Here is a 24,110-nt window from a genome sequence, read left to right on the forward strand (position 1 = left end):
GGGAGGATTGTGAGGCATTCCAAAGGGATCTGTCGAGGATAGGAGAGTGGGTGGCAACGTGGCAAATGGGGTTCAGTGTGGCCAAGTGCAAAGTGATGCACATTGGAGCCAATAATCCTAACTATAAATACACATTGATGGGGTCCAAACTGGCAGAGACTGACCAAGAGAGAGATCTTGGAGTCATAGTAGATAACTCACTGAAAATGTCGAAACAGTGTGCAACTGCAATAAAAAAGGCCAACGCTATGCTGGGGATTATTAGGAAGGGAATTGAAAACAAATCAACCAGTATCATAATGCCCCTGTATAAATCAATGGTGCAACCTCATTTAGAATACTATGTACAGTTCTGGTCACCACACCTCAAAAAGGATGTTATAGCATTAGAAAAAGTGCAGAAAAGGGCAACTAGAATGATAAAAGGGTTGGAACACTTTCCCTATGAAGAAAGGTTAAAGCGTTTGGGACTCTTTAGCTTGGAGAAACGATGGCTGAGAGGTGACATGATCGAGGTTTATAAGATTATGCATGGGATAGAGCAGGCAGAGAAAGAAGTACTTTTCTCCCTTTCTCACAATACAAGAACTCGTGGGCACTCCATGAAATTGCTGAGTAGTCAGGTTAGAAGAGATAAAAGAAAGTACTTCTTCACCCAAAGAGTGATTAACACATGGAATTCACTGCCAAGGAGGTAGCGGCGGCTACAAGCATGGACGGCTTCAAAAGGGAATTAGATAAGCATATGAAGCAGAGGTCCATCAGTGGCTATTAGCCACAAAGTATAGATGGGAACTCTCTGGCTGGGGCAAGTGATGCAGTGCATTCTTGATGCTTGGGGGGGGGGCAACAGTGTCCTGGCCCCACTGCTAGACCTCCTGATGGCACCTGGCATTTTTGGCCACTGTGTGACAGAGTGTTGGACTAGATGGGCCTTTGGCCTGATCCAACCTTGGCTTCTCTTATGTTCTTATGTTCTTAACAGCAGGAGTCTCAACCTCATTTCCCATGGTCAGCCACTAATCTCTAAACACAAGTTCTATATATCTAATTTCTTTAGCAGTTCAATTCTCTGGATTCCATGGAATAAAAAACTATCAAACCACAGGTATTAGTTGAATACCAAAAATGTAACAACCAGCTTGCTATCTAAACATGTCAGTCAAGGACATTCCATTAATATATTCTGGCGGTTTGGATTTCAAAGATCTATGGGGCTGATCTACCTGTTATCCCAATCACACAGAAGTTGGCTGAACTAACTTCTGTTTACTTCACCATCTTGTGTACCCAGCTTGCCATATGGTTCACTTACATCACATATAAAGTATCCATACCCCCATCAGCAGCTTTCTGTAACATCTAGCAGAATCATCCAGCCTCTCCATATAATGCAAGCAATTCATAATGCAAATTGGCTATGGCATAAAAATGTATATTATTATATCTAATTTTGAACTAGGCTCTAGAATGTGGATTACAAAATCTACATGATGGGGCCAGTGACAGACAGACAGGATTTTTTTATTACAAATCTGTGGGAAGCCGTGGGGTTTGCAGAAAAATCTGAAATCTAACCCTCAACAAAATAGAAGGAACATCTGTATCTTTAAGAGACTACATTCTGAGATATCAGTGGCTATTTGGGGGACTGCTAGGCAACCACAACAAAAATTTTGATCCTTACAACCCTTGGTTCCTGTTCAGTCAAAGAGAGATACTGGGGGAAAAACAAAAGAGAGAAAAAAGGAAAGGAAGCAGGAGAGAAAATGGGGAAGCTGAAGCAAGTCAACTTAGTAGATGGGAATGAAGGAAAAAGGAGAGGCTACCAGAGGAAAAGAAGGAAGAAACAGTGTTCAAGGGGAATAATAGGAGGAATTATATACCTCTCCCAGTTTCTAGCAGGTCCCCCCTTGCATCACTATAATGGACAACCTGGGTCTCACAATGAATTGGATGGTAGGGAGGAAGATGAATAGTTTGCATATTCCCTTCCCAAGTCTTCCATTTCAGAATTCTAAAATGTCTGGGGATCAAGCAGGTGAATCTCCATCTTTCTCCATTTTTGTTTTTCTTTAAATTACTCAGCTGCTCTCAACATTTTATGTTTCCTGGAACTTGCCCACTGTTTATCAGTGATTTTCTTTGGCTTATTATGCAAAGTAATATTTTTCTGCATCCCTAGGGAGTCCGCTAAGTACAATTAAACCCCTTCCAAATCTCTGGACTGCCTCCTTTTGCAGCTTTGCCCACTTTACTGTTATATATTATACATATATATAACTATTATATATCACAATGATACAATAAATGTAAGCAAATATATTTTCTTCAGGCAATTATGACAGCCATAATCTAGATGGCCCAGGCTAGCCTGATATCACCAGATTTAGGAAGCTAAGCAGGGTTAGCCCTGGTTAATACTTGGATAGGAGACAATCAAGGAAGTCCAGGGTTGCTACACAGAGTTAGACAATAGCAAAACACCTCTACTTGTCACTTACCTTGAAAACTCTATGGGGGGGTCACCATTAGTTGGCTGGGACTTCATGGCACTTTACATACACAAATGCAGAAAACCCACATGTTTTATCAAGAAAATATCTGTTCTAACAACAAAAGATATCTATGCATACTGAGTTAGAACCAAGAATTCTTCTTCCACTGTGAGCAGTCTTTCAATATTGCAGGATATTGTCTATTGGAAGAAGTGTCATCACCGTGGAATAGAGCCCTTCAATCCAACTCAATTCTTAACCTGTTTTACAAGTTTCTTTCCTATATAAGATCTTGCTAATTGAATTGACCTGGGACTTTCTGTGACCTATGTATCAGTGATGTATGGCACTCATATTAATAATACAAGCCATTGTAAACTTACTTGTAAGCTAAAGTAGCACTGAAGTGTTGCTGTATATAAGCCTCCAATACAGTATTGAAATGCTGAAATTTCCTGTCCGCAATCAGTCCTATTATATAAATCTGTAAAAGAGTGATAGGATTAGTGTTTTCACATACCAGCAATACTCTGAAATATGGGAAATTTGGGATTAATAAAATGCCACATTTTAGAATACTAAAGGTCTACTATTCTACTGAGTTTTTTAAAATCCAAATGCTAATGCTGAATGTTTAAGTAGCTAAAAAAGCAGCACATCTATGGCTGTGATCCTGCAAATGTTTCTCTTATAAAAAGTCATATTTGTACAGCAAGTAAAAAAGAAGGGATCCATAAATTGAAGTTAACAAGCCGTAGAGGGCAAAGACATCAAGTTATACCTATTTGTAGAATTTTTCTTACCAGTGCATCGAAGACAAGAATGTCATATGAATCGCTATGGGAATGCTCCATCATGATGTTAAATAGGGCATCTAATGTATCCTGGAGAAACTAAAGAAAAAAGGGGAAGGGACCAATAAACATGTCAATAATTTTGGCATCAGGACAGAATAAAGACACTTTAAAGAACATTTTGATTCCTCTAGGAGGAAAACGTTCCACTTAGAGTTTTATGTCTCAAAGGATCCATCCTTCCAATAGTGTCACAAGGAAATTCGCCACATATTTAAAGATTTATTTTAGACATTGCAAACATTTAGCTCCAATGGTCACAGCAGTCATTTTCAGGGTATTTGATGCTAAGCATTGCCTGGAGTACACTTTGGAATGATGAGAATGTGTCCTCTTTCCTAAGCAGACTATAAGCACAGACACTTGTGTTATAGAGTCTCTAAAGCTCGGATCAGCCATTGTTTCCAATGGTGCATTACTCTGAATGAGGAGTGAACAATGGTGGCAAGTCCTTCCCCAAACCAGAGAAGCCAGTTTTTGCACCTGTAAATATATTTAAAATCTAGCATGCCCCAGTACTGGAAATTCAAAACCACCCCTACAAAGACAGAACGAACAATGGAACTGGCCATAATCAATACTTGACTGATAAGGTACACTGAAGAAACAGCTTAAGAGTGTCTGTAAACCTGCCAGGCAGATGGCTGTATTTTATTAGGTACTGCAATGCTCATTATTGTTATGAACAGCAGACATCTATTTTTGTAAGTGTAAAAGAACCTTTGTCTTTCTTCTTTTTAAATTGTTGTGTTCTCCTGTATGTTTTGTGTTCAGCTTGTTTACTTGAAGTTTTTTAAAGCAATTTAAAACACAAAAGAGGTTAAGGGGAGAGAGCTCCTGCTACTTGTATGCTGAGCCTTCCATCCCCACCTGGATTCCCAGCCAAGTTGGAAAGGAGAGAGAGACTGGATGGAACATGCCAGCAAAGGGGAATTCTCCTCCTTTTCAAACAAACTCAGGTCACAGTCTCTCTCCACTGTTTTAAAGAAGGTCATATTGGAGGGAGGGACAAAGTAGCCTGGCAACTAAAGGACCAGACTTCTCTTAAAAAATGGAATTTAGCAAATTTAGCTTTTATGTAGCCAGTTGCCAACTACTATTCTATGCAATAACAAGCACAGACGATGCAGAAAGAGATACAGGAACCAAAAGATTGAAGATTATTGTGCCAAATATACCATAATGATCAGTGAGAGCCAACACAGTATTTATAAAAAATTCAGTTTGGGGGGGAAAGGGGAAGCAACCTATTATCCTTCCCTTGTGCCTGGATCCAGCTCCAGGTAAGAGATCCCTCTTTCCAGTTACCATTACTCAGCATGGCAACAAGGAGGAAAATAGGCAGCACCATTGCATGAAAGCCTGGATTCAGCTTCAGGTGAGACCTCCCTCCTCCCTAACGGATACAGCCTAGGTTACAGGGAGAAGATGCCCCAATCAAGCCTCTAACCCATCATGTTTGGTTCAATAATTCACTAAAAATTATATTTCAATTGAACTTGGTATTTTCTAAAAAAATAAAAATTCTTTAAGCTACTTTGGAAGCCAGTTTTCATGGGATGAAAAGAGGAGTAACGCAGCCTACTTTGGATTTGTTTCAGGAACAAAATTTCCAAGGCAAGGAAAAATAAAAAGCAATTCTGCTACACATAAAAATTCAGTGCCAATTTACTGCAAAGAAACGTTATGATATTTGTCTTATTAGATTTTCATTAATAGTAACCCAAAGCACTTGGTGAAATCAAACAAACCTTCCATACTCACCTGGCCTGGGGAAAAAAACAAATCTGTCACCCCTTTAATAGCAGGTTAGCGCCAGAAAGGAAAGAGATATCTTGCCCACCTTCAGGGCATAGCATAGTGTATGCTGGTATAACTTACTCAACTTTCTTCAAAGAAACTACGTAGCTCTATGACAATGCAATCCTAAGCACAGTTACATCTGCCAGGCTCATAGCCACAAAGTTTTTATTGGCGGGGGTGGGTGTGTGTCATGAGCTGGCCTGTGCCACCAGAGGCCTACTAGGCCCAGGGAGCCTGGCTAGCAGTAGGTGAGGCTGGGCCTACAACTCCCAAAAGCCCGTGAGAGGTTTTGGAGCCAAAATTGACAAATAGGAAAAGAGGAGGGCTTGGAATAAAAGATTTGGAGCAGCAGGAAAATCAGTTCTTCTTCCCAGGGGACAGAGCCAGAAGGGACAGAGGCTGCTGTAGGGAAGAGACCCTCATCCTGAGGGAAGGGTGAGTAGTCTAGTGGCACTTGGAATAGTGAGCTAGGGACAGTATATATTTAGACGTGTTAGGGCATTTGATTTCTTTTCTTTTCACCCACTTACTGTTATATTTCTGCACCTTCTTTGTTTGACCTCTTATAAAATAAACTATTTTTATTGTTCACTCTGCCTGGTCCTCACGCCTATTATTCGGCCAAAAGGGAGGTCTAAAGGCCTGGGAGGGTGCTCTGGGCCTTCTCAGAGGAGCCTGGAACCAGTGTGTAAGGTTCCACAGCCAAACCATTGAGTACACGCTTATCACAAGGTTATATTTTATTGTAAGAGCTATAGAGGATGGGCAGTAACATCATCACTGTGTCAGCTAGCTGCCATTGTCATTCCGGTTCCTGTGTAGTATCCTTCACCCCCCCTCCCTCTCGTTCCTTGTTTGATTGAGTTATGTTATGTAGTCCGCGGAACTTGCCAAGGTCGTGCAGCTGGTTGTAGGGGGAGAGCTTCGCCTAGAATGTTTTGGGTATCTCGCATGTGAACTGAACCTGTGTTGACATTATAGAACTGTTGCGTTCCCATGCAATGGGCGCGAATTGTATGTGCTATTCCCGCCAGCGGGAACTGGGCTCATTGGTCCTTACCTGGTTCAAATGTCTATATTATGCCTTCCCTGGTTACCTGTAGTTATTCCTAACAATGTCCTGTTCTGGTTAAACCAACGCTTTGAAATAAACCTTGCTTTGATTTTCAACGTGGAGTTATTTTGAATGCTTGGGATCCAACACACTGTTAGGAATGGCTACGTTCCTACAAGCATAATGGGATATAGAGTATTCGTATGCACACACCCCCGATCCCTAGGCCAATCGGCCTGACTCCCACGCACAGGAGAATGGGGCCCCAGGCCGTTAAAGCCAAAGCTGGGAATTGAAACTAGTCCCACGGGTAATTGATGGGAAGACACTACACAGGCAGCCTACAAGGTCAGATATAATAAGGAACGAAGGAATGCAGCAGCAGCTGGTACACAGGTCAAGCAAAGGCACTCCTGCCCATAAACATCATGGCAGCATAGCTGACAACACCCCACCTGAGCCGTGACATGGTGGCTGTAGCGGTGGGATGAACTAATTTTAGACCCTGGTGAGGCAGAGTGCCATTTGGCCTTTGCAGAGTTTTGTTGTTGTTGTTGTTTTTGTTTTGTTTTTTGCTTTTGGGCTTAAGGAAGCCCCATTGTCTGAAGGTACTTGCAAGATCAAGTAAGGGTCTGGTAAGGTGTGGTGAAAAATTTTTGTTTACGTTCTAGCTGTTGGGTCAACTGGAAAGTGAGGCAGAGTTAGATAGTGCATGTTCCTCCGATCTGGGAAAGAAAAACCAGAGGACACGCCTGTTGCTAGATGCAAGACCCGAATAGGAGCTGCAGGTCTCATGTCAGTGGTGGACACATCAGAGAAAGCAATGGCAACCCCAAGTGAATAGACCTTATGTCTCCAGCTGCAACTTAAAGCAGGCAGAGCTTGAGTTACAGAAAGCAAGGCTGCAGAAAGAGGAAGAGGAGACTGCAGCACAACTGCAGAAAGAGGAGAGAGAAACTGCAGCACGACTGCAGAAAGAGGAGAGAGAAACTTCAGCTAGGCTGGAGATGGAAAGAGAAAGACAGAAAGAGGAGTCTGCAGCTAGGATGGAGCTAGAAAGGGAGAAAATGAGGCTGGCACATGAGCTTGAGATGGCTAAGCTAGAAAAGGGCCAACCTCTTACAGATGCCACGGTGAGAGAGGACCGTCGGAAGTACCCCTGGTTCAAGGAAGGGGAAGACATTGAGGCCTTCCTGCAGAATTTTGAACAAGTCTGTATTGATTACAAGGTTCCCCCAGAGCTGTACATGGAGAAAACTGAGACCGCAGTTGAGTGTTGTCCTAGTTTCAGTGTCTGGGCAGATGGAGGATGAAGAGAGAACAGACTTCAAGTTGTTCAAGCAGAGAATGCAAGAGAGGGTGGGGTTCACCAAGGAAGGGGCCCGGAAGTGCTTCAGAGAGATCAGGCTTGAAGGGAAAGAAAAAGTCCTACCCACAGTTAATACACAGACTGGGAAAAGCCTATGACTTGTTGGTGGAGGACGCTGATGCCAAGACCCTGGCTGACATCAAGGCCCTGATGTGCATTGACCGGTTCCTGACTCTTCTTCCTGAGTACATTAGGTGCCCCCTGGTGGACAAGAGCCCTTCTACCCTTCAAGAAGCAGGACAATGGGCGGAGCGACTGGCTGAAGCCTATGGAGGGCAGAGGTATTGCACTAATTTGGACTGGCATAAGAGGGAGTTTCCTAAATCCCTTCCCCAACCCAGAAAGCAGCCGGAAGTAAAGGGACCACCATCCCAGGAGCAGCAACCTGTATCCTTGAGTGCTGGGGTGAAGTCGCCAACAGCGGAGAGGAAACCACAAAGGTGTTTTTTGTGCAATTTATTTATTTATTTATTTATTACATGTATATCTAGTCTAGTGGCACTTGGAATAGTGAGCTAGGGACAGTATATATTCTGCACCTTCTTTGTTTGACCTCTTATAAAATAAACTATTTTTATTGTTCACTCTGCCTGGTCCTCACGCCTATTATTCGGCCAAAAGGGAGGTCTAAAGGCCTGGGAGGGTGCTCTGGGCCTCCTCAGAGGAGCCTGGAACCAGAGTGGTGGCAGCATCAGGTGACACCTCACCTGAGCCACGACAGGGGGGACACAAATGACTACTGTGGTGGTGAGCACATAATTATTTATTTATTTTCTTATGAATGAGCTATGATGTAGTGCAAAGCCTCTACAAAGGTTCATTCTACAAATAAAGTTAAACAACAATCCATTTTGTTTACAACCAACTATCCCCTTTATTCACAAATGATGAACAGAGTCTTGCAAATGCATGAAGGGATCCCCCATATTGTCTAACTTCCACTTTCCTGAGTTGCAGTGTGCCAAATGGGAATCCTCCCCCAATGTGTCACCATAAAAGTGTTTTGTTTCTTCCTCTGAGCATAAAATGAGACTTTGCTAACAGAGTTTACAGAAGAAGGTGCGTTTTCTTGGATGGATGGCCCCTTTGATTCATAACACCATCTTCCATTGAACTCACCCATGCAAAAAAGCCCCACCCTGTTCTGGTTTGGCTCCACATAACTTGCTATAGGAAGACATAAGGATAGCCATAGGCAATCAGGCTGGAATGTGCACACACACCTTTCCTTCCCAACTACCGCCTGCCTGGCATGCAGTGGAAAGGGCAGCTTTTTTGCTTCATGCAGATGGGAAGGGAAGCTGGGGAGGCTCCCCTCTACAGATATATAAATTGACTCCCCCTGCCCCTGCTGGTCCTAATTAAAACAGAAGGCAAAACTGTTGCCAGCAGTAATTCATTATCACAATTTAACAGTGATTTTAAAATGCTGTGAGGCCCTGATCCACTGTGGACTTGTGGTGGTGCTGCCACCCACCCCCACTGATTCCAACTACCTTTGAACACTCCTCACCAGGACTAAAATAGAGTAAAAAAGAGCTTCTACCTTAATGTGGTACAGTGCTGCTGATCAGAGGAATCCATGACTGGCATGAGCTACCAAGCTAAGGCAGGAAAAGGACTGTATCACGTGATTCAGAGCACAGCAGAAGCAACTACTTTATACAGGAAGCAAAGTGCAAAGGGAAACCCTGGGAAGGAGATGGGAAGAGGGAAGGAAATGCTCTCCCTCACTGGCAGAAGACTTGTTACAGATTTCACACCAACCCCTGGTGCTGATTGGAAGGGCATGACAAATGATTGGTGGAGCCCTGCCCCTTTGTGCACCACGGTGACTAACTTCAAAGGGTGCAGCTCTGCTTAAGATTGTACCGTGAGTCTGAAATAGGGGTGGCCATGAACCGGCCCACAAACTAAAGTTTGTGACAAATTGTGGCTGGTTTGTGGTTCACAAACTGAAGTTAATGGCAGGTCAGCTGGCACAAACTTTCCACAACCTTTCAAGCAGTTCATGGAGGTTCATTCTGGTTTGTGAATGGATACATTTCCAGACAGACTGTCTCTGCTTAAACAAAATGTTGACCAAACTTCAAAGCAACAGGGGGTGGAATTCTCCAGCCTTTGAAACACTGTTGTCAGTTTCAAACCAGTCATGTCAGTTTCAAGAGGGATTTTCCCCAATTTGTATGCTTGTGTTGTGTGTGTTCACTTCCCATTTTTTTGTAAAGAGCTTGCAAAATCCCACCCCCACCCTTTGCTTGGATTTGTGATTATGTACTTTGAGATCAGTCCTTTTACGATTGCAGTGCCAGTGGCACTGAGTTCTGCTGGCCACTCTACAGTGTACTGGTTCTGCTGTGCTTGCAAAAATGCCCCCCCACTTGGATTGTGATTGAACTGGCATTGCCACATTGACACTGGGTACAGCTGGGCAGAAGTATATTGCATGGGTCCTGCTGAGCTTGCAACTCCCCCCCTGCTTGAGTGTGATTCTATACCAGACATCAGTCCTGTTGAGCTGGCATTGCCACAATGGCACTGGATTCTGCTAGGCACTAGCACAGGTTCTGCTAGACTTGCAAAAATGCCTTACCTTCAGTTTTTACTGCAGAGATTCTCTGGGACTTTGATTCTGTTCTGCGGGGCTTCTATTGCCCTTGCCTTTTTGGGAGGCCATAACGTGGACCCCGTAAATTCAGTCCTCACCAAACTTGGAAGGCAAGTAGAGGAAAGTCAGCTCAAGATGCCCTGCAAGTTTGGTGTTTCTAGCATGTCGGGGGGCATTCTACCGCATTATGAACTGGGCATGCCACAAACGGAAACTTACCAGCCCATCCCTAGTATATATATTTAACAATTTGCACCCATTTTCCATGAACATCATTACACGCTCAAATTTTACCAGTAACACATGTAGTAACTAGGGTTGCCAGGTCCCTCAAAGTCCCCAGCTTTGTGGGGGGCGTTATTGGAGGGGGGTGGGGAGTCCCCAGTGTGATGATGTCACTCATCAGTGACATCATCATGTTGGGGAGCGGAGGCCCCTGCCTCTCCCCAGCAACGTTTGTTTTTCCCCCAAAATTTATTTATAATTTTGCCACCATTACACACATATACATATAGGTTTTTCATATTTAGAGTCTGTTACATACATTTTTGTTCCAACTATTTATAGACTCTGAACCATCATTTTTGGAAAATCATTTCAACTTTTCCTTGAAGTAACATATTAAGTTTATCCATTTCAGCAACCTCTAGCAATTTTTTAGCGAGTTCATCTCTTGAGGGTATCTTTTCCGATTTCTAATATTTAGCTACTAGTATTCTGGCTGAGGTAAGAGGTAAGAATATAGGTCAACAAATATGTATCATTTTGCTCATAACAACTTGGAATTATGGTCAACAAATAGATTTCTGGTAGTAATTTTAAATTGATGCCCAATATTTCTATTATTATCTTATTAAGATTTTGCCAAAATGTATACATTTTTCTGCACCTCCACCACATATGAAAAAAGTTCCTATATTAGCTTTACATCTCCAACAATTTCTAGAAACCGAGCTGTGACCTTTAGCAATTCTATCAGACGACCAATACCATCTATGGAACATTTTGAATATATTTTCTTTAAATGAGGTTGCTCTTAATAATTTCACTGCTTTCCATATTTTGAACCAATCATCTATCTCAATATTATACCCTATATCTAGCATCCAAGCAATCATTGAGGTTTTTATTATTTCATCTTGCATGAAATCTTATAAGAGGAAATTATTGATTTTTTGTATCATTTTATCACTGGTTGAGAGTCATATTTTATCCAAATCGGTTTCTGTCATGTAAAAGCCTATTACTTTATCTTTATTGTATCTTGATTGCATCTGTATGTTTTCCCACCAAGTAAGATTTATTTTATTCAGTCTTAGATTCTCTACCATTTTTAGTCTATTGGTTTCATCCAATAGAGTATCATAGGTTTCTCTTTTCAGTGTTCATGAGTGTTGGTTTTATGAACACCTCTAATGGAGAAACCCATTTTGGGATTTTTAAATAATATTTTACTTTTATTTTCCTCCAAATTTTTATCAATGCTCCCCTAACAGTATGTTGATGGAAATTTGCATTTATTTTATCTTTCTCATACCAAATATTGGCATGGCAGCTCATACTCAAATTGTGAGCTTCCAGATGTAAAGTTCTCCAGTTTTCAAGTAATATCCATTCTTTAATCCATCCTAAAGATGCCACTTGATAGTACAAAGTCCAACTGGGTAGTCCAAAACCACCTCTCTCTCTTTTGTCATGTAGCACTGTCCATTTAATTCGTACTTTTTTTGGGTACCAAATAAATTGTCTAGTGATTTCATCCAAGTCTATAAAATATTGAGTCTTCTTTACAATTGGTATATTTTGCGCTAAAAATAGAAACCGAGGAAATATATTCATTTTAATGGTTGCAATTCCACCCATTAATGATAGCTGCAAATCTTTCCATCTAAGTAGATCTTTTTAAAATTCGTCTAATAATTTTTATAGTTATTTTCCAACAGCATACTATTGCTATTTGTCATTATTATACCTAAATATTTGACTTTATTTATAACTTCTATTTTTGTAATATCTTGGATTTCCCTTATTACCGTCTTGTGTACAGTTTTTTGCTAATATTTTGGTCTTTTTAAGGTCTATTTTAAGACCTGCTACCAATCCATAGGCTTGTATTACTTCCAAAAGATGGCTAATAGATGTTAACTGTTCTTCTACTATGAAGACTAAATCATCAGCAAAGGCTTGTAATTTATATTCTTCACCTCTTACCTTCAGACCTCTTATTCTAACATTTTCTCTCATTTAAGGTTTCTAGTGCAAAAATGAATAACAACGGTGATAAGGGGCATCCCAGCAACATTTAAAGGGACTTTTTAAACCCTACTGGGAAGAGGTGGTGGGAGGCTGCGCGTGCCTGCACTCTGATCTCCTCCCCAGAAGCATTTAAAGCCTTCCTTTAAATGCTGCTGGGGAGAGGCGTGCGCCTGCAGGCCAAGCCCTGAATTTGGGGCTCAGAGTGCAGGCGCACACCCCCTGCCTCTTCCCAGCAGATGTCTTTAAACACTGTTGGGAAGAGGTGGGGAGGAGGCCAGGTGGTCACTCTTGGGCAGGTGGGAAGGAGCCCCTCCAAATTGGGCAACCCCCACCAAACCAGGGGGTCTGGCAAGCCTAATAGTAACACCATAAAGAAATAGAGTAATCTTGTTTTCAGATATGTATATAATGTTCACAGACACAGATTGGGAAGATAACTGATTCCTTTAATTATTCTCAAAAACATGTGGGCATCATTCCTTTCTACAGGCAAACACAGTTCAACTTTCGAATTGGCCTTGATACTATACTTAAAGGTAAAGGTTCCCTTGTTCGAAAGCCAGTCGAATCCGACTCTAGGGTTGCGGTGCTCATCTCCATTTCAAAGCCAAAGAGCCAGCGCTGTCCGAAGACATTTCCATGGTCATGTGGCCTGCATGACTAAACACCAAGGTGCATGGAACCTTCAGGTACCCACTGAAGTGGTACCTATTTATCTACTTGCAATTTCTTGCTTTCGAACTGCTAGGTTGGCAGGAGCTGGAACTAGAGAAAGGAGCTCACTCGGGTCTCGAACTGCTGAACTACCGACCTTCCACAGCCTGCAGTTCAACGTCTTAACCACTTGAGCCACCGCAGTTAATCATGTGTAAAGCATAAAAGTCTTGAATCAGGGGATCTATGATTGTAACAAACTGCCATTCCCAGAATTCTGATAAGTTTAGCTAAAGCAGCAGCTTGCTGATTCTACTTTAATCAAGGTGAGTGTCCCAGAAGAGTATTTGTGTGAAGCTTGAGATCAGGAGAAAATGAATTAGACTTGCTGCATAACAGTTGTGCTACTGCCTGTGCTTGCAGTATTTCACTTGTATACACACAAAAAAATATTTACCGGGGGGGGGGGGGGGGGGGGAGGACTCACCACACTATTTCCAAATCCAGAATACATAAGAGAATGTAAAACTCTGCTTCCTAGAATACGATACTAAGCCACTATTAAAAACCCTAAAATCAAAATCTTGGTGCATGTCAGTTTAAGGAATATATAGATGCTTGCCTAGGATTTTCCCCATCCTGGCCTCCTCATTTCATTTGAACAAATTTCTTCGATAACTGGTTTTAAAAAGTATGTTTGCTGCTTTTTTAAAAAGCCAACAAGAAATACCCTCTCCATAAGGAAATTTAAAGCAACAGTGTTAAGAAAACAGACATACTGTCACTTCATATAGAGGTCAATATATACCAGATAACTGTACTTTTAATAGAGGCAGCCCTGGTTGACCTGTAGAATTTGGGGGGGGGGGGACTTGGACTGTGGGCATGTGCCTGTTGGTTTACTTAGAAGCTTAGCTGATGAAATGGTTAGACAGTTACAGTGCAAACACAGAAAAACGTGAAGCAAATGCTACCAATCACAGCTGAGAGCATATTATCATGCCTGATCTGTGACAATGCCGGCACTGCATCTGCACAATGTTATCCACTGGAGCTCTGTGAAGAGGCTCATATCTCAAGCCCCAGAGGTTACTTTATAATAAAAAACAACATGTTGACAATCATCCACCAAAAGAAGAACCTTCTCCACTATTATTAGTATCTCACTACTTAGAAAGTCCCCAAACGTCATGAGAGCACAGGTGTGCCATTAAATGCACTGCCAAGTAAGATATACCTTCACAATTTCTTCCCCATCTACAAGCTTCAGTTTTTCCAAATTTTCCTGCAAGAGCTCTGGCTTCATACGCCACTTCAAAAGACCCAGTAAATCCACTGTAGAAAAGAGCAGAAATATCTTTGAGCACAGAAAGAGAAATATTACCTTTAAAAGCTCAATATAAAATCTTGTCAGAAGTGTACACTCTTACCATTTTGAGTTAGCTTGGTTGAGCAAACAAGAGTGGAAATGCAAAAGGCATCTCTTGAGCTTACTGAGAGCCCTCCCACACTGCTTGAACTTCGACTCAAGGTTGAGCCTTTCACCTCTACTGGTTTGCGTGTGGACGGCAGGCCCAAGTAAGCATTGGCATCCTCCATTTTCTTACTATCGCCCTTGAAAATGAAACATTTGTCAGATACCCTATGAGTTGAATTCATAAGGAACTGTTACAGATTGTATGCCCATACATTGTATCCCACGAAGCAGTCCACTCAATCGCAATACACCTTGTATTGCAACCCACTTTGGAAACTCAGTTGTCAGGCATAGAGAGAAAGGAATTGGGGGAGGGGAGTGGAAAGAGAGAAAAAGAGACCACCACTGCATGTACCCAAGTTCCTTCTTACGCAGGTGAAAGCTCATATACAAATCTAATACAAAAAAGTTTGCTGTATTAAAGAGAATTTCACACTAGTTTCAACTAATTTTTTGTTTATTTTGCCTTTTCTCCACGAAGCTCAAGGAACCATACAGAATTTCCTCATCCCCATTTTATGTTCACAACAACCCTGTGTAATAGATTATGCTGAAAGACTAATCAGAGGTCATCTATTAAGATTTTTGGCAGAGTAGAGATTTGGGTCTCCCTGTTCCAGTCTGACATTTTAACTGGTACTCCATATCAGATCTCAATTATGAATGGCTCAAGGGCCAAAGACAAATCATATATGACATTCAGCATGGAACTATTGCTGAAAACGGTCATCCTATGTTAAAATTTTCCATCCCCCCATTGTTGCGACTTATTTATGATGTCATGTCATCGTGCTGTCCAGTTCTCCATATCCCACATCACTTGCTGGGGGGGGGGGGACGACTTGGGCAAGCCTACCCAAATATTACAACGCAGTCTGGGAGAACTCAACACACAGTTCTCATTTGTAATATGAGGCATGAAAAGCCTTGTCTGCCCTGAAGTTGCTATCAAAAAGCCCTCATGCACATGCAGAAATTTGTACATGGAGCACACAAGGCTTCTGATTTTTGTTTATTGACAGCAGCTCCCTGCGCTACATTACATACTATTTTTGACACCTGAGTTTCCACATAATTCTGGCACTCGAAAAGTCTGTTAACTACAATATAACCTTACTTGTTTCATCATGAAAAGTTTAGGAGTTTTTACATGATAGTTTATTTTCAAAAAGGAATGTACAAGATACCTCATTTTAAGTAAGGGGAAAACCACTGACAGCTCAACAGCTTGAACTGACAAAAAACTAATAGCAGAATCCACCTTGGTATCTGACATATGTCTATATTCATACAGGATGCACTTGGAAAAGCTGGTTTATATTATTGTCAACCAGAAGAGAGGGGGAAATGACCTAGTGTGTCCTTTGAATTCTGGCCAGAACTTGATTTGTAAATGTCAGCAATTTGGGGGTTTTCCAGGTATTTTTGAATAAAGGTAGAATAAAGCACCATTTTCACACACATTTCCTCTAGATTCAGCAGCTTCAGAGGCTAGGTCTAGGCAATTCAGTCACACACATCCCCATGCCTGCCTTCCTACCTGATAAAATTTAAATATAATAGATCCTGGAATATGTCAGACCAGCATTGTTGTATTGAAACTGTTGTGAACCGCCCTGAGCCCATCCGTGGGGAGGGCGGTATAGAAACCGAACAAACAAATAAATAAATAAATATGGCCATGCACATATACTTGGGTCCCTGACCACTAGCATATTGCTTCTGTGCTGTTGGATTTGACAGCATAGAGTATATTTGCATGATTTCTCTGTTGTGCCGAGGAATGCAGGATAACCCAAAAACCTGAAGGAAAAAACTGCTCATATATTTTTTTTTCTTGCATATTTCATTCTTCCCAATGTAGAAGTTACAATCCAAGCATAAACTCAGTCCACTGTGATTGCCAGCATTAGCCACAGAAGTTAATATAAAAAAATGCCCTCTAGCATCAGTCATGCTCTACATCCTGCCATGTCCCAGGCATTGGTCCCTGTTCCTTTCCAGGTACCAGATTTTTTGAAATAATAAGTTGGCCACCTGACTGAACTGTAATTTTTAGAAATGTTTCAAAATGGCACCAACAATATTTTTTTTAAGTCTGGTCTACCACTTAGAGCTATGGAAAAATGTGGTGTGAATACATTAAAATACTATAGAAATAATATAGTGAATAGTACATTAGATGTAAAGTTACAGTATTTTGGAGGTTATCTCGAAGGAGGTTACCATTAAATTATGCAAATTAGCATGAAAGTCAGCTAGCCAGTGATACCTTGAGAACTACCAAATCATGGAAGCCATCAAGCAGAGTTGTCCCATCCTCCTTCATCAACTTGACATATGCCATGGCAAAGTTCTTCTCTCCTTTGTCTTTAGCTGCATAATACAAAACTTTGGTGTTATTCTTTTTCTTCTAAAAAGATCAATTTACCTAATCCTGTACACTGAAAGCAAAGAATGAAGTGGGTTTACTTACATTCAAGAGTAGAACGATGTTTAAATGTAAAGCGTAGGTGAATTCTTTGCATCTCTTCAATGGGCAATGCTACCTATTTAAGCAAAGAAATACCTAAGTACATAGCTATGTGACAGGAAAAAATAACACATAGAGAAGATCCCTTCTAATTGCAAATGCCAAAAAATCCATTCAGATTTGGTAATCTTCCATTTGTAAATCACTATGTAATGTGACAATCAGCACAGCAACCCTGGCCTTCATTTGTGGTCTCTCATCAATGTATTAACCAGGGCTGACGCTGCTTAGCTTCTAAAATCTGATGAGACTAGGTTAGCCTGGGCTATCCAGGTCTGAATGTGTGGCTAACCAACTGCGCCAGTTAACAAAGTTTTTACCCAGCTTGTGGGCAAGTGAGTTCAGTGGAATGCTGGTTAACCAAGCTGTACAGTTAACTGGGTGACATTTAACAAAACTTTTACAGTATTTGCCGAACAAAACATCTTACACTATCAAATGCCATGTGTAATTCCTTTTTCATCTTAATGCAGATTCACATCCTTCATGCAATTATTCTTGAAGTACTGTTGCTGTCGACTTATTTGTCTATGACATCCGCTTCTGAACATAACAAGCTGGTTTAGTACCAGCTGCATTAAAGGACTCCAAAATTTCTGGAACTGTACTAAGCATTCTTTAATACCCTTCCTTCGTTGTTGTAAGATTATGAGCAACTTATAGTTGCCTCCTAAATTGTATATTAAAAGAACTAGACATGCAGAAACAGGAAGCCACTTCAGGTGTCAATTTGTCTCTGCTTAACAGTCTAGCTATCCTCAGCCACAAGAAGGAAATCATGGTCAGAGTGGTGTCTCTGCAGAAATAGGTACTGATGGTGATGGTTCACATTGCTATGACAGCAGAAAACACTGCCATACAAAACATAATCTGGAAGTGGTGGTACAAATGTATCAAAGTAGATGTTACTGCCTCCAAGCAGCTACATCCCAGGACACCCAGACTGCTTCAGGTGGGGGAGAGGGGAATTAGACAGGTATGAACTATCCTTTAGAATATGCCTGGTACCGTTTTTATTCTCCCTCATGGATGTGGCAAGGGGGCTTGAGTGGTTCGATGAGGCTGTGGGCTATGTCATGGAGGGCCACCCAGGACAGACAGGCCACAGCAGAGAACTCAGACCAAGCGTGATCCACTGGAGAAGGAAATGGTAACCCACTACAGTATCTTTGCCAAGAAAACCCCATGGACAGTAACAAAAGGCTAAGGATATGACACCGGAAGATGAGCCCCTCGGGTCGGAAGATGTCCACTATGCTACTGGGGAAGAGCAGAGGGCAAGTACAAGTAACCCCAGAAAGAGTGAAGCAGCTGGGCCGAAGCCGAAAGGACGTTCAGTAGTGGATGTGTCTGATGGTGGAAGGAAAGTCTGATGCTGCAAAGAACAGTACTGCATAGGAACCTGGAATGTAAGATCTATGAATCAAGGTAAGCTTGACGTGGTAAAAAATGAGATGGCAAGACTGAACATCCACATCTTGGGAATCAGTGAACTAAAGTGGATGGGAATGGGCGAATTTAACTCAGAAAACTATTATATCTACTACTGTGGCCAAGAATCCCGTAGAAAGAATGTCATGGCCTTTATAGTCAACAAGAGAGTTGTTACATCGCCCACTTAACAAAGGAGTTGGAGAGTGATTCAGCAAAAGATCAACTTTATTCAACAACTCGTACTCAACTCCAAACAGATCAACTCTGATAGCCAGAACAGCTTTTGCATTGAAGCTGTTCTTCTTTTAAACTCTCCCGGCTAATGTAGCCACGCCCTACTATACATTACCAACCAATAAGATTGTATACATAATGACCAATCACAGACGTTCCCGCTCAGGGAGCTTGCTGGCACTTGATTGGTTGGTTCTTCCTGGGCTACCAATGCGATTGGAGGGATTAGGATCCTAGCCCAGGACGAAGCTTAACATGGTGATTTAATAGGGTGATTCACATACAGTTGTCATTGCATTGAATACACCACAAGAGTGCGAAAGGCAGTAATGGGATACAATCTCTAAAACAACAGAATGATCTCGGTCCGAATGCAAGGCAAACCATTCAACATCACAGTAACCCAAGTCTATGCCCCAACCACTGACACAGAAGAGGCTGAAGTGGACGGGTTCTATGAAGACCTACAACACCTCCTAGAACTAACACCAAAAAAAGATGCCCTCCTCATCATAGGGGATTGGAATGCTAAAGTAGGAAGTCAAAAAGTAACCAGAATAATGGACAAGTTTGGCTTTGGAGAACAAAATGAAGCAGGGCAAATGCTAACAGAGTTTTGTCAAGAGAATGTGCTGGTCATAGCAAACGCCCTCTTCCAACAACCTAAGAGGCGACTCTACACGTGGACATCACCAGATGGGCAACACCAAAATCAGGTTGACTATACCATTTGCAGTCAAAGATGGAGAAGCTCTATACAGTCAGTAAAAACAAGACTTGGAGCTGACTGTGGCTCAGATCATGAGCTACTCATTGCAAAATACAGACTTAAACTGAAGAAAGTTGGGGAAACCACTAGGCCAGGGGTGGCCAAACTTGGTTCATGTAAGAGCCACATAGACTCAATGTCAGATGCTCGAGAGCCACAAGATGCCTTCAGAGAAAGAGGTAGGTTTAGGGGAGTGGCCTGAAAGTGACGTCACAGGAAGGGGTACAGGATGTGATGTCATTGGAAGGGGTGGGGCTTAGGAAGTGATGTCACCTGATCTTTGACCTGGAAGTAACATCATAGGACATGACATCACAAAGTGATGTCACATCCTTGCAAGGTACCACCCCCAAAGTCTCCTGGCTCCACCCCCAAAGTCCCCAGGTGGTAAAAATAGAAAAACAAAAGTGGGGAAAACAGACATTGCTGGGATATATTGCAATACTTTGTGAAATGGCAGAGGTACCTCAGCCAGCATGGACAAGCCATCTTTGATAGCGCTCTGCCCGCTATCCCCACAGCCCCCTTCATTATACTGGTGGTAAGAGGTCCATGAAAAGCCTCTCGCAGTGGTCTGTTTAAAGGCCCTCAAGGAGGGGGGAAAGGCAACCGTGTACCCTGGCTGGGGCCCTCCCTCCCCCCTGCCCCTGGCAGAGGGCACCCCCCGCACCCCCCATGGTGCTGGTAGCAAGAGGCCCATGAAGAACCTTTCACCGCATTCCTGTTTAATGCCCATGGGGGTAAGGCAACCATGGAGCCTGGCTGGAGCCTTCCCAATTTCCCTCCCCAGCAGAGGGCATCCCCCCTATACCCCATGGTGCTTGCGGGCTGACAAGCAGGGCGCACAGAAATCGGCTTGCTCGGCAGCTCTCTTAGCGGATCCCTCCCCCGCCGTTGACCCACCAGCGGCTGGGGCTACTGCTGCTGCTCCTCCTCTCTTTTCTGTGCTCTCTTCCAGCAACAGGAGGCAGCAGAGGGGAGGGGTTAGGGTTTCAAAGGGGGGAATGTGAGGGTGGCAAGCTTCGCGAGTCGCAGGAGAGGGCTCCAAGAGTCGCATGTGGCTCCCGAGCCACAGTTTGGCCACCCGTGCACTAGGCCATTCAGGTTTGATCTAGATTACATCCCTGATGAATATACAGAGGAGGGGAAGAATAGGTTTAAGGGACTGGATTTGATAGAGTGTCTAAAGAACTATGGACAGAGGTTAGTCACACTGTACAGGAGGCAGCAATCACCACCATCCCAAAGAAAAAGAAATGCAAGAAAGGAAAGCGGCCGTCTGATGAGGCTTTACAAATAGCAGAGGAAAGAAGGAAAGTGAAAGGCAAAGGTGGGGGGGGAAAAGATTTACCCAACTGAATGCAGATTTCCAGAGAACAGGAAGGAGAGATAAGGAGGCTTTCCTGAATGAACAATGCAAAGTAATAGAGGAAAACAATAGAATGGGAAGGACTAGAGATGTCTTCAAGAAAATTGGAGAAATCAAGGGAACGTTCCATGCAAAGCTGGCCATGATAAAGGACAAAAATGGTGGGGACCTAACAGAAACAGAAGAGATTAGGAAAAGATGGCAGGAATACACAGAACTTTACAAGAAGGACCTCGATGTCCTTGACAACCACAACGGTGTGATCACTGACCTCGAACCGGAATCCTGGAGTGTGAAGTCAAATGCTCCTTAGAAAACATTACTAACAACAAAGCTAGCGGAGGTGATGGTATCCCAGCTGAGCTATTCAAAATCTTAAAAGATGATGTTGTCAAAGTGCTGCACTCAATTTGCCAGCAAATTTGGAAAATGCAACAGTGGCCACAGGATCGGAAAAGGTCAGTATAAATTCAAATCCCAATGCAGGGCAATGCCAAGGAATGTTCAAACTATTGCATAATTGCACTCATTTTTAAATTAAAAGATGCCTGTCTGAAGACGTTTCCGTGGTCATGTGGCCGGCATGACTAAATGTCAAGGCGCACAGAACGCTGTTAAACCTAGACAGCATGATCAAAAGTAGAGGCATCACCCTGCCAACAAGAGTTCGGATGGTCAAAGCAATGGTATTCCCAGTAGTAATGTATGGCTGCAAGAGTTGGACCATAAGAAAGGCCGAGCGCTAAAGAATAGATTCTTTAGAATTATGGTGCTGGAGGAAACTCTTGAGAGTCCCTTGGACTGCAAGGAGATTGAATCAGTCAATCCTAAAAGAAATCAACCCTAACTGTTCCCTGGAAGGCCAGATTCTGAAACTGAAGCTCAAATTCTTTGGCCACCAAATGAGAAGGGAGCACTCACTGGAGAAGACCCTGATGCTGGGAAAGATTGAAGGTCAAAGAAGAAGGGGACAGCAAAGGATGAGATGGTTAGACAGTGTCATAGATGCAACGATCATGAAATTAAGCAAACTTTGGAGCACGATGGAATACAGGAGGGTCTAGAGTGATGTGGTCCATAGGGTCGTGAGGAGTCAGACTCGACTGTGCGACTGAACAACAACAACCTTTTTTATTCATCACAGATAGTCCCAACTCTAGAGACTCCTCATGCATTTTTGGACACTGCTGGTTAAAACTGGGAGTAGACTGAAAATAGAAGATTCCAAATGCAATTAATTAAGCTCTTAGTTCTGCTGTGAGCAGTATCCATCATTGCTTAAGACCCGACAGTATCTGTAGTCGCGTGAAAATGAATGTTATGCTTTTCCTCCTAGCTGCCCTCAGTTTGCTCTTAATAGAACACCTTAATGGAATCAAACTCATTATCTACCTAAGAGCCATGTTATGACAGTAACTTTCCATTGTTCTCTCTCTTTAAAAGGGACAGATTTACAATAAGCTGTTCTAGTAGCCCACAGCTATTTTGTCATTATTTCCATCACAACCTTCCCAGAATTTGCTGACTACGTTACATGCAAATAATAGAGATGTGTATTAATTATTCTCTAACAAGGACAAGTAAATTGATGGAAACATAATTGTATGAGACTACAGAGGGGGAAGAAATAACACAGTATTTTCTGAATTTCCTCAAGTTATTTAATGACACATTTTTAGCATAGAAATGGTGTAATATTCTAACTAAACATGTAGGGGAGAGATTATAAGACCTTCTTAACATAATAAGATTGAATGTCTAGCCCTTAAAGGCTTGGGGCAAGTAAACAACTATATATGGTCAAATGGCGGGAAAAATCACTCAGATTGTTTCTAGGCAACAAACTCAAGCCACAACTTGATAACTGGTATTTCTCATGCTGTATTCCAACACAGCACAACTGAGCAATTTCTTCATGACTAAGCACAGGGCAGCAATGCCCCATGCCCCTTGCCATACCTTTAATGTCTCCATCCAACGGGGCTGTTTCACTTGGTAGTAGACAACTGATTTGTATTCATTCACGGGTTTGTCTCCAGCTCCTAAGCAGATCGCGTTCTTACACAAAGCACAAGAAAAAGATACAGATTCTTAGTTCTCATTTATATGGCATGTTCATCACAGAGTTATCAGGGTGCTATAAAGCATCTGTACTGTACTTTTAAAAAAAACTGGCATCCTTGAACAGCCACTTTAGTATTTGAGATTGTGTCTTCTTTTACTACACTTTAAGAAGAAACTAACCTCTTTAGTTGTAACCTTTGTTTTAGAACCACCATTTCAAATTGATGGTTTTATTTTCTCAATTCTCTCTCATACTCTCTAGCAGTTCGCAATTGAAAATAGGGACATTTGTATAAATTTAACACTTGTTCTCACAGCAAGGATCACTGGCTCAATACCTCCACTACCAACCTGAATTACACTTTGTTGATGGCTCTTCTCTGCCTGCAGTATGGTGCATTTATTTATGCTGAGATAACCTGCCCAGAAGCTGATTCTAAAGCAAGTTTAAACAGACCATAAACTGCAAGTCTTCTTTTTTACACAAAACGTATTTCTCCCCATCTTACAACAGACCCACTTTTATTGTGTGAGCAAGAAGCTGCAGCCAATATATTTACTGCCTGGACAGGTGATGATGAGGGAGAGGCTGGTAGGCTAGAGGTGTGCTGTCATTCTCTATTCATGCCCACCCATACACCTTAGACACAAAATGAAGCTACAGCCCACTTAGATGCTTATTTCAAGACAACCAAAGCATGTAGTTCAAACCTAGTGTATGGCCCTGTTCAGACTGGCAGTTTGGCCCGGCAGGCAAGCGTTTGAGGAGTGTTTCAGTAGCGGCTTAAAGGGGCGGGTTCAACAGTGACATGTTTCAGGCGTCCCCCAGCCATACTCAAGCCGTTTTGTGCCGCTTCCCACCCGAGTTTAAAAAATACCATGTTAAAGTGGTAGCAAACTGTGTATACAGCGCGTTGATTCCGGTTCCCTGAATGTGAACGCAAGTGCTGCTAAGGCGGGAAAAGCCCGCAGTCATTGATGATAGGCACCGGCTGTGTCCATGGGCAGGCACCATTGGCGCCTGCGTGATCCTGCCCTATTTACTGCTGCGCCCATGCGGAAACATCCTCTAACAAGCCACCAGGCTCCCTTGCACTTCCTCCATGGTATCCTCCCGCTTCATTCACTGCAGTG

General features: G+C 42.4%; 1 protein-coding gene across 1 annotated transcript in view; it reads right to left on the reverse strand.

Annotated features, from left to right (window-relative positions):
• DOCK2 (dedicator of cytokinesis 2) overlaps positions 1–24,110 on the reverse strand; it is a 556,464-nt gene that overhangs the window by 461,448 nt on the left and 70,906 nt on the right. Inside the window, exons 15-21 of the mRNA XM_015429463.1 lie at positions 22,872–22,970; positions 17,050–17,122; positions 16,846–16,949; positions 14,527–14,710; positions 14,334–14,431; positions 3,302–3,391; positions 2,882–2,982 (exon numbers count right to left, since the gene is read on the reverse strand). Of these exons, the coding sequence (XP_015284949.1) occupies positions 2,882–2,982; positions 3,302–3,391; positions 14,334–14,431; positions 14,527–14,710; positions 16,846–16,949; positions 17,050–17,122; positions 22,872–22,970 (749 nt within the window). The remainder of the gene's footprint in view (positions 1–2,881; positions 2,983–3,301; positions 3,392–14,333; positions 14,432–14,526; positions 14,711–16,845; positions 16,950–17,049; positions 17,123–22,871; positions 22,971–24,110) is intronic.

This window comes from Gekko japonicus, unplaced genomic scaffold (genome assembly GCF_001447785.1).
Source record: "Gekko japonicus isolate JY-2015 unplaced genomic scaffold, Gekko_japonicus_V1.1 scaffold212, whole genome shotgun sequence".
In the NCBI taxonomy this organism is placed as follows: domain Eukaryota; kingdom Metazoa; phylum Chordata; class Lepidosauria; order Squamata; family Gekkonidae; genus Gekko; species Gekko japonicus.